Raw genomic sequence first — 15,500 nt, forward strand, 5'->3', positions numbered from 1 at the left:
AATATTTTGCCACGTTTTGGCACTATTCAGCTCTAATTCAATTCATGAAAGAAGTTATGCTGTTTTTTCAGAACTTTAAAAGGTGACACTAGGTATATGCATCAGTGACAACTGTTCCATTAGCAGCTGTCCAGACAGATTCTCTCACAGAGCTGAGGGCAGCTAGTTTTAAATTTAAGATACAGAAAGATACACTGCAGCTGTCTTAGTCACAACTGTACTTACACAGAAACTCTAAGGCTCAAATACTCATGAAGACAAGGCTTGAAGCCATATAAACATACTCTTTACAACATGGATATCACGACTGCTCTCGCACAGATTTATTTTCAAGACATAAGTGCACATCAGGCAAAACTTGATCCTTTGGCCATTTGTGTCCTGGTGTCTGCAGCCAGATGCAACAGAGTGGCCACAGCTAAATGCTGCACACAGTCTGTTCCAAAAGTTTCATTACAAACACTCACAGATGCTGCCAATAACAGAAAACACATATGTGCCTCGAACAAAGGAACCTGCAGTGTGACTAGCACGCAAGATAAGAGGATTCTTGCTGATCCCACATCTGATGACTTCATGTGCTTCCAGCCTGACATGAGGGCAAACAAAGTACAGCAGAGGTTGAACTACAAAGTTCAACCTCATTTCACAGGATGACCGCTAATCAGTGTTACATAACTTCACCAAGATGGACCTGAGCACCATTAGTATATGGCACATGTATGCCATTAATGTTGATTGCATGGCAATGCACAATGCCCCAAAATGTGATGCTTGAATAACAGGAGGACCTGTAGGCAGAATTCAACATCAGCATGGAATGCAGCTTTGTCTCTTATGATCACACAAGGACTAATAGTGAGAGTGAAATGAAGTACCCAACAGCCACAAGTAATGTCAGAAGCAATGCTTGTGGTAATCCTCTAAGCATTGTTAAAAGGAACTGCCAAGTACTGCCAAGCACATATACTTACAGAGGTTAACACTTTCATTCTGAACTGACAATCCACAGTTGCTGAAAAGTGCAGAAAACCAAACCCTGTACTTACACTGCTTCCCTGCCATAACACGGCCCCTGGAGACAACAGCCAGTCTGAGTGGAAAGCTGAAGTTGGAAACAAAATTCATACACTGCGCCACATATGGCATATATTTGCATCTTTCATGGGCACTCCAGGCCAGATATCGCTCAGCCAGCTACAAACCTGTGCCCCATCAGGAGACAAACAAAATTCAAAAGGCAGCAATGAGAGGCATCTCCAAGAGTGTGTCTGCGCTTTGCCACACGTGCAGAAAAGATGACCATTGTGATGATAGGTAGAAGGTGCTTTTCTCTTCTTGCCAGTTCAGATGACACTAACAGTAACAGGCGAGGGTATACCAATACTAAAGTGGTGCAAGGTTAGCTTGATGGGAGATAACGCGTGCTATAGCAGGCATCAATGTAGGCACATGCCAGCTCTTCAATTACAGAGCGATCAGGGATGCTTTGAGCCATTCCATAGATTGCAGCCTGCAATAGAACAGAAACATAATTTGCATATAAATGTTTGTGGTGAAATATTAAAAAAACACATGGTCTAACTAAAAAAAATTATTAGGCACCCAACAGCAAAAGAAGCTATCCCTTCACCAGGTAGGTCTGAGGCTCAGCACCGGCTGCTAACTGGCACCAGTGTGATGCAATACAGTTTTAGCTGACCGGTTTTACGATCCACTCCACTTGCACTAACCCGCTGAGCATAAGCGGAGCGGAGGTGCAATGCGCATGTTTTAGCAAACCGTTCCGCTCATATGGCTAAGCGGGGTGGTTTGGATTTGTGGCGCCACATAGCGGTGACAAATAGAACTTGTTTGACAAACCGAATAAGAATTTGTCTTTCTAGTTAGCCTCTTTGTTGTTGGTTCCCTGATACTTTACTGATGTTAACTGAACATGCTTAGTTGAAGGACAGCTGATCACGAAGTTGATTTAAGGAAAAAACGGCTTGCATCGACAGTTTGATCCGTTGAGACCAATGCCGCACTGTGTTGCTTGTGCAAATGGCCACTTCCAGACGCTATTTGAGTGTTCTTCCTTCTTCCTACGCACGGCACAAGAATTCAAACTCCGGCAATGTACTTTCTCATTGTCGCGAATAAACCGGAGGTAAACGGATGATCTCTTGAGTTGGAAACGTTTGCAGCGTGCTGAGGTGAACTCCTTTACCTATAACTGTACGAACACCTACTCATTCGCAAAATAAATACACACGTGATGGCAGAGTCTTACTTTCTGAAATTTGCTATCCATCTTGCCGAAAGTAGCCGGTAAGGAGGTTTGCGCGGTTCTTCACACTACGCAGCGTCAAATCACGCTAGACTGTGACCGCGGCTTTTTCTGGAACCCGCGCACACAGACGCTTGAAAGGATTCAATGTAACTAGGCCGCACTGCAAGCAGGGATCCTTCTCGATTTTGAACCGCTTTCGACGACTGCAGTCAAGGAAATGAGCTTTGGAGAGTCTAGACCGTGAAATTTGGAAGAGCTCTTAAACGCGACCAATGGTCCGGAGGCAGCCACCTTGAACTAACCGGAAAACCCAAAATGTTTTCGTATGGCACAACACTCCGCTAAGCCAGTGCGCCAGCAGAACGGAGGCGACACTCCCCTCACAGGCTAGTGGGTGAGCGTACTGCGCATGCACACTTCAGCATCCCGCTCTGCTCAACTGGGGAGCGGACCCTAAAACTGGTCAGCTAAAACTCTACAGTCAAACCTCGCAACAATGAACACCGTGACCGCGAAATTTCTGCCACAACGAAGTATTTCCGATTCTCTGTCAGCATACCATACAAGGCAATGCAATTATTTTCCCCCACAACGAACAATTTTCAGAGCGAGGTTCTGCTTCAACGAAATTTTCCGGAGTAAGCAGCCAAAATTTTTTTTTGCGCGTCCACACGTGCCCTTATCTTGTTAGGTTTCACCAAAAACGGCTGATGAAGACAATTTGCACTTGCAATAGAACAGCTGACATTCTCTGGAGAACCGGATTTAATATCCAGTCATGTGCGCATAAACATGCGATGTGGCGCACAACTGCCTGCAATGGTTTTGCTGACGGCCTGTACTCGGCGCTTGAGAATAATGGTCATCAGTGCATGGCGGCTTTCGGCTTTTTCGCTCACTTCGCTGATGCCGCGGTGGGCGGCACGTCATTGCAAGGATCCTGACGCCACCTAGGATGCACTCTAGTCTCACTTTAGCGCAGCAGGGGAGCATCGTGATAACGCCCACCCCCCCCCCCCCGCTGTCTGGTGCACTGTGGCACTGACCGAATACAGCCACTGCGAGTGTCAGTGGTTCTTGGCGGATGTCTCAACAGAACGACACTCCGCCAGTACGTTCGTACTGCACGTCGCAAAACGCAAAACGACTTCAAGGAATCGGAGCAACTACGTTTCTGCACGGCACGCCGTTTAAAGGATTAATTTTGAGGCGTATGTGACCGCTACTCAATCCACAGTAACGCAGGCGCCGCATAGTCTACGCTGAAATGCCTCCAGGCAGCGTCGTATGGGTTCACGCACGATTAAAGCAAGGGCGCTTTTAAAACGCGTTCGAAAAAAAATATTAGTTCTTATAGCAAATGTAGCGGGTGCAATTATTACGTGATTCCGGGATTTTCGGAGTGCCAAGAATATCGCCACAGCGCCCATTTCCAAATGGCGAAAGACCAAAACTGAAAAATTTTCATAAACAAACGTGTTCATGAGCTACCTGGCGCAAACCGTCAATGTTCAGGCCCGATTTCATGACAACGAAGCTTCCGCTTCAACAAAACTTTTTGCGGGTACCATGAATTTCGTTGAAGCGGGATTCGACTGTATTCAATTAGTACAGTACACAGTGAGGTAGGCATAAATATGTCTCCAGAAGCAAGACTGAAAGGCCTAATATGCTGCCAGTGGTGATTAGTAAAGCTGTTTGTCAAAAGGCTGTGTCTTTTCAGCCTTTTAAGTATACTGCTTATTATCCTGTTATCAGACCAGGGTTTTCAAGAAACACTCAAAAATTCCTAAAAATAGGGCACTCAAATAGAAGGAACAAACTGTCAGCTGTGGCAGACACCTGATACCTTGAAAATCACGCTAAATTTTAGCTAGATAATTAGCTAAAATGTTAACTTTATTAGCAAAGCCTGAGGTCAGGGCCAATGGCGAGTTCATAGCCAGAAACAATTGATGCATATCAATTTTTGGAACAAAAAACAGTCATTCTCTAATGCACTTCACCACGAGAAAATCGAGGCCAGTACCCCATCTTGAGTCTTTTTTTGCAAACATCCCTTTTGACCAATCAGATGTCAACAAAAGGAATGTTTGTGAAACCGACGCAAGTTGGGATTGGGGCCCTGGTGCCTTTTTCCGCACATAACTGAAAAGGACTAGGAATGCCTACAACATATGATTTGAACCGTCTGCACTACTGTTCCACGACATGCACTTCCTTCAGTGTTTGGTGCAAGAAAAGGGACTGCCATCGTCACCTATGCAGCCGTGACTTTACAGAGTGACGACACAAGAAAGTGTGTGTGCAGCAGTACAAAAGAGCAGACAGTTAGAATTTGCCGCCGTAGAACTTGCAACGCGTCACCAGCAGGAGTTGCATTATGCTACGAATAAATAAATGCTGCTGCTGCTCACCTTTCCACTGCTGGGCAAGCGGGGGGCTTGCATGATCTCTGCCGTGCACTCGCGCACGTCTGAGACAAACTGGTCGGCCACATTTTCAGCCACATGCAGCAGTGTGACACACAGGTGGAAGCCCGAGGGATACTGCAGTGGGTTCAGGTTCCAACCACGGTGTGACAGCTTGTCCAGTAGCTGGAAGATGTCGAACTCATCCGAACCAACAGCCACCACACTCACGTCCGGGGAGCCCAGCACTCGGATGCCAGGCACAGTGCGCAGCCTGCATGATCGAACCAAGCAGACTGAATGCTCTCCAAACAACCATACACGAACCGAGAGCAAGCAAAGCCAGTCTCGGAGAACACTGCAAATGAAAGCTGTGACCCTTGTTAAGACTGAGCTGCCGCGGTGGCTCAGTGGCTATGGCGCTCAGCTACTGACCCGAAAGATGCAGGTTCAATCCCAGCCACAGTGGTCGAATTTTAATGGAGGCAGAATTCTAGAGGCCCGTGTACTGTGCGATGTTAGCGCACGTCAAAGACCCCCTGGTGGTTGAAATTTCCGGAGCCCTTCACTACGGCGTCCCTTATAGCCGGAGTCGCTTTGGGACGTTAAACCCCCCTAAACCAAACCTTGTTGAGACTGTAAGCATATTAACTATCCTGAAATCAATGAAGAGGCACCACTGCTCTCCTTGGCCTTTTTGCAACACTTACTCAGTAATGATCTTGCGTGTGGTAGCGATGATCTTGCGAGTGGCCTCAACATAGCCTTCCCGGCCGTAGTACAGCAGAGAAGCCCATGTGCAAGCAGCCACCGACCCAGCTCGACTGCCTGGAAGCCAGAAAGAAGGAAATGATTAATTCATTTATCACAGCAAGGCAGATGGACCAAGCACAGGTGACACAAATGGTCTAAAGATGGAACCACAAGAAATTAGCACAAGTGACTAGAAAAGTAGAAGCTATTTCTAATGGTTAAAAATGTGGGCACTTGCACTATTTTTAATGCAGAGCAAGAAGTTCCTCATGCAACAAATGCTGGAAGCAAAAAACTGCATTCAAGGGTAAAAAAAAAAAAAAATATCCATCACTACCTCTCACGTCCCAGGCTGTAGCAAAGAATATTGAAAGACTGTTCTAAGTATCAACCTACACACCCAATTTTGCAACTTATAGTAATGCTGATGACCTTGTGGCTGTATTCACAAGTCACTTTTCATAGCACTTGCCCCAGCTTGGCGCTGACTCGAAAAGAAAAAAAAACAGACTCCCACATTCTTTTCCCACCCCAAAGGGCAAAATAGTAAAACAGAGCTGCAACTCTCCACTGTGGTTCAATCAAACACTCAGCTTGCACATCGTTGTACTGCTTCCTTTAAAAAGCACTAAAACAAGCAAATAAAGTTTTTTCTACCACTTTAGCATCCATGCTATCATCGAACATTAAATTGTGGTGCATTATCAACCCACCAAAAGACAAATCTATAACTCTGATAGATGAGTCACGGGACCCTATTTTCAGCCATTCGTGTGCTTCAGTCCTCCAGAAGACCTTTGTGAAGAATTTTTTCCCATAAATCAGGCATTAACCTGAGCCTGCCACTTACCAGTATAATTATGTAGTTATGCCTCCTATATGTATTGAACCATCAGGCACTGCTAAACTTGCTGATGCGTTAAAATTTCATTCATCGTCTGGGCACGACTGTATTAAAGCCAAATTTTAAAAAAATACCTTTTACTGTACTCCTATAATATTAACCAAGATTTCTCAGCAATCTCAATACCTCAACATTGCCCACACAATGAAAAATCGACAAGGTGGTTCCATTGTACAAATTAGGAATTAAAACCTCACCTGCGAAGTGTCGTCCCATCTCGCTTACCACATGCTGCAAATTATTACAACACGCAATTTTCACAAACCTTGTTAATTTTCTCGAGGCCAATTCCTTCTTCACACCTGCATGGCATGGTTTTCGAAAATCATGCTCATGTGAAACCCAATTTTTCTGCTTCACTAACAAGCTTCACCTTATCTTAGACTGTGCATCCGATGCTGACTGCATTTTCCTCAACTTCTCTAAAGCTTTCGACAACGTGTGTCACGCTTATTACTTTTTAAACTAAATCAAATGAACATTGATCATAAGGTTTTTAAATGGATCAAATGCTTTCTTCATAACCGATCACAGTTTGTTTCCGCTAACAACCACGATTCACCTTTCAGTGCACCTTAAGGGTCAGTCATTGGGCCGCTTCTGTTTCTCATTTACATTAATGATATTGCTTCCAAAGTAGCACCTAACATTTATCTGTTTGCTGACGACCGCGCTGTTTTTCATGAAATAAAATCACCCAATGATGCTAACCTTCTACACAGCGATCTTACGAATATTTCTACTAGGCGCACTGATTGGCTCATGGACCTAAACATTGACAAACGTAAAGTTATGTGAATATTCCGACAAGCTAACACTCCTTCCAGGCACTACATAAATAACGTTCCCTTAGAATCTGTCACTTGGGTGACAGATATAATGTGGACACCCATATACTTGGGTGTCCACTTTACTGCAGACCTCTCCTGGTCACACCACATCTAGTACATTAGTAACAGTGCTAACCGCATGTTGGGTTAAGTGAAGTTCACGGCGCCATGCGTGTTTGCCGCACCTCGGTATGCGAAAAAGAATGCTCATTGAGTTTTTTTTTTTTTTCTGCCCTCTGCATAACGACAGAGAAGGGGGTGAGTCACAGTCACTACCGAGCGGGATCAGGGAGCCGGTCAGTGGAGGATTTCGAGGATACAGGAAAGGTCTAACCCCTCCAGAAGTGTATATGCTGAATCGCATCTCGCTGTGCACTTTCTTGTGGCGAGGCGGGCGCACGCGAGCGGCGACGAGCCATCACAATCCACATTGCGTCACATGACTTTTGTACCATGTCTGCGACGCCGCTGCTCAAAGCGTAGGGTGTCTATGGCGGCACTCGGTGATGGCCTACGCCGCTACCAACAAGACACTGCCCCGCTAGCTGCAGACATGAAGAATGACTGCTCGTTAGCACGAATCAACCTCAGCTCACATGCATGAGGAAGGGACATGCGAGATGCACTTTGTACAAGAGCTTGTGTCTGTCCATCCACTGTGCACGATAAGAGTTTGTGAGGAACAGTGCCAAATAGACGGGTCTTGAAGACTAACTTTCTTCAAAACTGGGTTTACCAAAGGTTGAAACAACCCGCACCCATGGGAAAGCGAGAGTGTTCGCAAAACTCCCAGGCGGAAAGGAGAATCCTCTGAAATCTCGATGGTGAAGAGTGTGCCTACATACTTGTACAGTGTTTGTCGAGATGACTTCTTTCCCCAATACAGTCGAGCCCACATATAACGGCCCCACTTAAGACGAACTTTCGCTTATATCGAACGAGACCTGCGCGTCCGTCAAAATATACATTGTTTCAATGGCACAAAATCACACGTATAACGAACGTCATTAAGCCAAGCTGACCGGTTGCAGTGAACGGACGGCGTAAACCCGGCGCCGCGATGCAAGATAACCTGACTCCGATCCCTTTGTGCACCCGGAGCGGCATGTTTCCTTGCGCCTCATCCCAGTCAAACTGCTTGCCCCGTTTTGTACCACTCTGAAGCGAGCTACTCTTTCCGCGCTGACGCACCTTCCCCGCCCCTCCTCGCAACGCCGGTCCCCTCTCCTCACTCTCCTGCAAATTCGCACGTGGCCTCTGCGATCAACCGCGCCGCCGCCCGTGCCGATCACTGAGGCCACCCTCCGTGAAGCAGGCCTTCCGTGGGAGCCAAGAGGTGGCTGCACTGATGCTCATGGACGCCCCACATTGGCCTCTACGCTAGCGCTGTGCGTCTGTATCTTTAGCTTTATTGGCTTGATTGCTGCCTGTGCATGTTGCATGTCTACCCTATCGCGCGCTTTTGTCAATCTTGTTGTTTATCATGTTGCGGTGCGGGCGTTTCGTTGGCTTCGTTCAAATCTCGGGCCCTGGTTGTAATTCGGGATGGCGGACGGGAACAACGTGCCCATTTGCCATTGTAATCAGCGGTAGAGGTGATGGCCACTGGCGCGCGGAACTGCTTCCGCAAGGCCGGCTTCATCAGCACAGTGTCTGATGCCGAGCCTGATGCTTCGGAAGATGACCAGCCCGGCGGCGATTTATGGCAGCGTGTCGTCGAATCCGACATGGGGGGTCATGACATTGGTTGTAATGATTTTATTTCTGTTGATGACGACGCCGACATTACGAAGCCGTGCATGGACGAGGGCATCGTTTCTGAAGTGCGGGACGAGAGTGACGCGTAGGATTCAGATGAGGATGAAACTTCGGAGCCAGCACCCATAAGCGCACCTGTAACAATGGGCTACGTAGAGAGCCTCAGACAAGTTGTCTATGCCAAGGGCCTCGGCGATAGCATGCTTCTGCTTTAAATAAACTGGAAACCTGCATCATCGGATCTGCGCTGCAAAAACAGACGTCCATCACGGACTTTTTCGCAAAGAAAAAATTCTGTGTTTTGACAAGCAACTGTCTTTAAAGCTGTGGTCCACTTACAAACGAACTTTGGGATATAACAAACGGACGTCGCGTGATGCTCATGTTTGTTATAAGCAGGCTCGACTATATTGATTGGCTATCTTTTCCTTTCCCCAATCATTGGTTGGTTATGTTTTCCTTTCCTCAATGATTTATTGGGTGAATATATGTGAATTTACCAAATTGGTTATTGTCCCCACAGAGGGTGGGGACGTAGGGTTTAAAACCAGCTGTTTCAGCGGGACCAAGGGCTGGTTTCGCCAGGTAAGACTACAAGTCAGTTAAATGTAAACTTTTCTCCTTGCGTGCTTCTTTCTTTTTTCTATTAATTATTAATAAAAAGTTAACCTCTCCAGAAGTGTCTTCGAGCAACCTGATTAAGCGATATCAAATCTGCAAGATGACAAGCATCCTTTAGCCATCATCAGCAACCCTATTTCCCTCCACAAGATCAAGAGGGAAAATCAACTGCTGCAGTCACGACAGGATTTGCAATGTCTTTCTGTTCGAGGCATCCGACAGAGAGCGGGAAGAAGTCAGTAGACAAGCTGCACAGCAGCACATCCTAAAGGAGGAAATGTGAGTCAGCGTCAAAAGACTGACGTTGGAAGCTTCTGAGGAGACTGCTGGTCGAGATCAATGGGGCGCAGGAGGCTCAAGTTAACAAGGAGCTGAAGGAGCCAGGCGACCGAGTCATGGAGGTGCCAAGTCTGTGAGCTATGGAAGGAACCAGGCGTCCGCGTTGAGGGGGTTGAGGACGAGAACCCGGCAACCAGCAAGTCAAAAGAGGCAGAAGTCAGCAAGCTGAAGGAACCGGGCTGTCGCACTGAGAAAGTTCGAGCCAAGGAGCTGCTGGAAGAACAAGGCAGAATCATTGGGAGGCTCAAGTGAGCAAGCTGCTGAGAGCCAGGGCTCAACTCGCCCGCATCGAAGAGCCTGTCGTCGTCACTCAGGACAGCAAGATCACCATGGCAGAGGAAAGCAACCAGTGAGGTAAGAGGCCTTTCTGCTTTCTTCGAATTCACCATGTCAGTGTAATGGCTATGTGCTAGAAACGATAGCGTGGAAAACAAATATGACTGCCGTACGGTATGAATAGGAGGGCATGATGCGACATGTGGAAGTTGAGCAGGAGGAGGCAGAAAAGCTGCTTCAAAAAGAAAATTTGTAATTCAGCTGGAAAAGATAAAGCTTTCCCAGATGCAATTGAAATTAAGCCAGGGAACGAAAGCTGATAGAGATCAATTTCCGGCAGATCACTGTTTTGACTGCATGAAATTTGGTCATTTGATGATTGAGTGTCCAAACTCAAAGCAAGAGCAAGAGGTTCCCATGAGTAAACAAGATGTTTCCGTGGTGAGGAGAGATGTGCGCAGTTAAAATATAGTGCAATCATCATATAGAATTATCCTGACGTTATTATTACACTCTGTGCATTCATCCAGGTTCTCAAGGTGGGCATTTATACTACCGTTTTCTATCATGATTACGTTTTTAAATATCTCTTATGCTTTTCTTGTCGCTGGCATCACATGGTCTTATCACTAATGAGTAACCTGTGCATGTCCCTATCAGTGCTGCTGGATTGTGTCCAGATTCACAGCAGGCAATTCTGCACCCCATGAGAGTTTCTAGGAAAATGTATGCCCCTCACCCAGAATGTTCCAAGTCATTTTAAACAAGGCATGGCCAAGAAGCTTGGCCACTCTTTTGCCGAAGACCACTAATCGTGCATCTTGCTACTGATGCTGCCAAGTCCATATTCTTTTAAGGGCACCAATTTGCCAAAGTAAACTGTTTTTCAATGCATCTGCAAGCCCCCTTGCCTTAATGCCATCTGTGCTATATGGCAATATCGCTTGAAAGAATCACCTTTGCTTTGTCTCTGAACTGCTAGTGCACTAAGTTCTCACACTTTTGTAGCTTGCTATTGAGTAGCATCCACAAGAAAGTGACCTCTGATATTGTGCTGTTTCCCCAGATTGTGCCCCCCCCCCCCCCCCCCCCCCCCCCCCCCCCCCGAGATGTTCTACACATCTGGGCTTGATCTAGTGCCAGACTGCCTCCTGAATGACAAGAAAGTTAGGTTCAAGACTAGACCTGAATGGTCCAGACTGGTCCAAGAAACAACTAGAGCAAAGCCCCTTCACACCGAGCAAGCTTGATTCGTAGCTGCATTTCCTTCTCATCCTATCAAAACAAACGAACAAACACTTACCAGACACTGTTGGTGTAGCATAGACACCGCCCGGCCAGTCAGTGGCCACCGAGAACTGGTAGTGGTGGTGCTTGCGGCTCCGGTACATAACCATCGATGAGCCCTTGGGGGTGTAGCCATACTGCATCACAAGGACAATCCCATGTAGGAGCTAGTGGCATCAGATAATGAGCCCCTTTGCAACAGCCATCATCTTCTGGCTTTTACTGGAATTTTACTTTTGAATATGACTACAGACCACACTGCCAATTCTACATTGGCATTTTGAAGTTCCAAAGAAGCTCTTCAGAGGAAATCCCAAAAGGTGATTGTTCATGGCTTCAGGAGCCAGATTCAGTACAGACCACAGCTGAGGCTCCTCAGAAATAAATACACTGTTGCACAGACTCCATGCTCAGTGCTTCATGCTGGTGGTTATTGCGGTAAGGGTAAAATATTTTGGTGCCAACAATTTTCACCTCTATTTTTTTGCTAACCAGAAGGCACACCACAGCTGCTGGCATTTCACAATTTAGTGAGCTTACTGCCAAAGGACAACGAAGCCAGCACATCATCATTTCAGTAATGATTGCAAGCTGCCTCATCGACATTTTTGTAAATAGCCTCACCATTTGCAAAACAGCGTGAGGAACAGTGTGACCTTGGCATGGCTTCTGCCTCTGAAGTGCATGCTCTGCACAACAGCTTCGCACAGGCACGAAACATAAGTAACAAGCAAAATACAAATACAATGAGACATGTTCAACTCTTACAAGAAAACATGACTGAAACATGCTTCTTTCCAGTTTTGGCAGTTCCTCCCACCCTCTTCAAAATAGTGTTGCATGTGAAAGGGATGAGCCAACTGTGACCAGCAAGGAATTCACTTGACCAAGTGCAGTTACTGGCATTCTCAAGGGGTACTGCTACAGTCTTTTCCTTTTTATGCAACTTTGTGGCGAGTGAATCAACTTAATTCAAAAGTTCCACGGTTAATTGTACCACACATTTCGTCTTTTGTGACTACTATTTTCAAAGTAGCATCCGACTGCTAAGCACTGCTTAGGTTGGCAAACATTAAAAACAAAGAATGTACACAAGGCTGGAACTTCCTATCAAATTTACCTTAACCTATCCAGTATTAACAAACTGTACCATGTCTGCTAAAAGTAACCAGGATGCTGTGAACATGGAGACAGCTGGCTGGTGGCGGTTTGTCACTGCTGTGGCTGTCAGCCCTCGGCGGCTGAGAGGATAACCTGCGTGAGGTGAACCTGTGCCGCCGCTATTCTCCTCTCAATAAAATTAAGCTCCTGATAACACGAGAGGTGGTAAAGATAGCCCGCTTACTTTGAGCAAAAACGGTATATCCTACCACTTTGCTTTGCCTCTGAGAAGAGTGGTTGTGCATTGAAGAATAACAGCCAGCTCGGCGAGTTGGTTCTGCTTGCAGAACATAGCACAGAATAACAAAGGCGACACAAATGAAGGCAGAACGGGCGCTAACTTTTAACAGAAGGTTTACTCAGACAAGAAAGAAATAGAGTAAAACCTCGATTTAACGAAGTCAGTAAAATTGGCAGTTTACTTCGTAATACTGAAATTTCACTACATCAAAACTCGTCGCTTAGCAGGCTAAGAATCTGCCAAAAATGCGCTGTGGATAGCTCACGGGAAAAACATCTATTTGCGATTGAAATGGTCTTTTATTTCTGCCCTTTCTTCACCAGCAACAGCGGCGTTACGTGCATCTTGCTTATGTTACAAGCTCGCAAGCAGCCTCAGCACGTCTATTGCGCCAACCATCGCCAGGAAGGGGGGCGATGCACCCGTCTTGAGTAATGGTTTTGCTGTCATCATCGCCTGGTTGTAAGTGCTCCGACCACACCACCGGCACGACGACGCGTTTCGCCGCTGCCACCGCTGCGACCTCGCGGGGGTCTCGCGGCAAGCCAAGTGATGTACCCCCCCACCACTCCTTACTCTCTTTCCTTTTCTCCATATCAGCGAGAGCGAGAAGAGTGTCCAAAAATCACCAACGATTGAAGTAAAATCAGGCTTACCCCACTCCTCGTGTTTTCCTCCGTAAAAATGAGTGTGTACCTTCTTGCACACACGCACATCGTCTGAGTGAGAAGTTAGGTTGGCAGGTGTGAAGCGTTGTGTTGTGTTTAATGGCACATAGGCAACTAAGGCCATCATGCACCAAGCACAAGATATAGGAAAAGTTTTTTCGCTGAATTTTACAAAAATGTGAAAAATCATCCATGGTGTAGAGAGCCTCAAATGTTAGTACTACTTAGTGAACACATTGAAAGATTTTTAGAAATGGCTGCTAGCAAAGGCTTTAAAAAGAGTTGGGTAACCTCAGCAGCTACCGTTGGCTGCGCAAGGATCTCGAGGCTCCCAATGAACCAAATAAAGACCTCAGCCTTCTTCTCAGGAGTGAGAGCGTGGCTGAGGTGCAGTAAAATCCAGCTTCTCTAAAAAAGCTAAAAATGCACGACATATCAACAACTGCATTATGTATCTCCTAAAAGCAATGTAGGATGAAAAGGAATGTAATCGTTATAAAATTGAATGAAGTAGATTTTCCAGTTTCGCCCAAGGGACTAAACTATGGTTAATTGTAAGTTCATCTCCGCATTCTTCGCAAGCATGTTTACCTTGTTTTGTCAGTAGAAATTATAAGCAAGGTGTGTGTGTCCTGTACGAAGAAGGCAGAAACGTTCCTCGTGGGTGCAGGACTTCCATTCACCTAAAACTGGTTTTACAATGTGCAGTTTGTCATTTACTTCGTTCTTCCACGCAGATTGCCATTTCTATCTTATGATGAACTAAGTTAATGCAATCTTTAAACACCAAATTTACTTTTTTCATTTGCTTGTCACAAGCTTGAGCAGCGCAGAAGTCTGCTCTCTCACTGCCTTTAATTCTGATATGACTCGGTACAGTGGAACCCCGTTCATGAGTTTTTCACCGAACCGTGAAAAAAAAACGTAACAGCCACGAAAACGCAACAGTGAGGAAAGCTCTGAAAATTAATGAAAATAGTGCAGCTTTGGCTTGAAGCAATTTATTTCCACAAAGTGAGCTTAAGACTTTAAAAAATTGAGAATGGTAGATTGCCGTTTCTTTCGCTCGCTGGAAAACACTACGCGTTTCTCGATAGCCTGGAAAGCCGCATTGCTCTCAGCGTCGCTTTGAGGTGCGACGTACCTGTGGAGGAGGTCCAGAGCCATGACGGGTTCTCCAAAGCTCGGATCCGCTAACTCCCCGGATCATGCGGCTCGTGCTCCTCGTCGTCATCACAGTGAGCGGCTTCACTCGCGACAGAGTTCACAACGATCTCGGCAATACTCTGGCACTCGGACGTCACGACAGCAGCATCCCAGGCGATGTAGTAGTCATATGTGACTCCCATGGCACCCAGCGCATTCAAAGCTTCACTCAGCTCTTGATCACAAGAGGCTGCTTCAGTCTCTTCAGCTTCCGTGGCAGTTTCCACTTTGCCGTCCATGCGAAAGCCACACCGCGTGAAGCAGTGCTGTGCAGTTGATGTGCTCACTGCAATCCGCGCTGAAGCGAAAGCCACACCGCGTGAAGCAGTGCTGTGCAGTTGATGTGCTCACTGCAATCCGCGCTGAAGCGACGTAGTTCAGAGCGTCAAGTATCGAAATGTTCATAGGCTGCTGTCCGCGATCAATACGTGCCAGACAGCACTTCACAATAGACTTCCTGTACGAGTGCTTTAAGTTCTTTATGACGCCGGCATCCAAAGGCTGCAAGTGGCTTGTAGTATTTGGAGGGAAAAACACCAACTTGATGTTCCGAAGAAATGACGGGTCTCTCGGGTGGGCAGCACAATTGTCCAGAAAAAGAACACTCCTGCACTGGGAACCTATCTTATTATCAAATTACCGAAGAAATTCTTCGAACAAAGAACACTTTATCCATGCACGACTGTTGCTTCTGTAGTGACATGGCAGCAGGCAAGTGTTCTTCAAGCACCGTGGGTTTTGATATTTGCCGATTACCCATGGCTTTAGCTTGT

General features: G+C 46.3%; 1 protein-coding gene across 2 annotated transcripts in view; it reads right to left on the bottom strand.

Annotated features, from left to right (window-relative positions):
- Positions 1-299: 299 nt before the first annotated feature.
- Positions 300-15,500, bottom strand: part of Sply (Sphingosine-1-phosphate lyase) — a 128,486-nt gene continuing 113,285 nt past the window's right edge. For both annotated transcript variants that reach the window (XM_077650562.1, XM_077650563.1), the window contains 4 exons: positions 11,468-11,588; positions 5,394-5,511; positions 4,690-4,957; positions 300-1,513 (listed from right to left, as the gene is read on the bottom strand). In XM_077650562.1, the coding sequence (XP_077506688.1) occupies positions 1,403-1,513; positions 4,690-4,957; positions 5,394-5,511; positions 11,468-11,588 (618 nt within the window). In that variant the 3' untranslated portion in view covers positions 300-1,402. The remainder of the gene's footprint in view (positions 1,514-4,689; positions 4,958-5,393; positions 5,512-11,467; positions 11,589-15,500) is intronic.

Source organism: Amblyomma americanum, chromosome 1 (assembly GCF_052857255.1).
Source record: "Amblyomma americanum isolate KBUSLIRL-KWMA chromosome 1, ASM5285725v1, whole genome shotgun sequence".
In the NCBI taxonomy this organism is placed as follows: domain Eukaryota; kingdom Metazoa; phylum Arthropoda; class Arachnida; order Ixodida; family Ixodidae; genus Amblyomma; species Amblyomma americanum.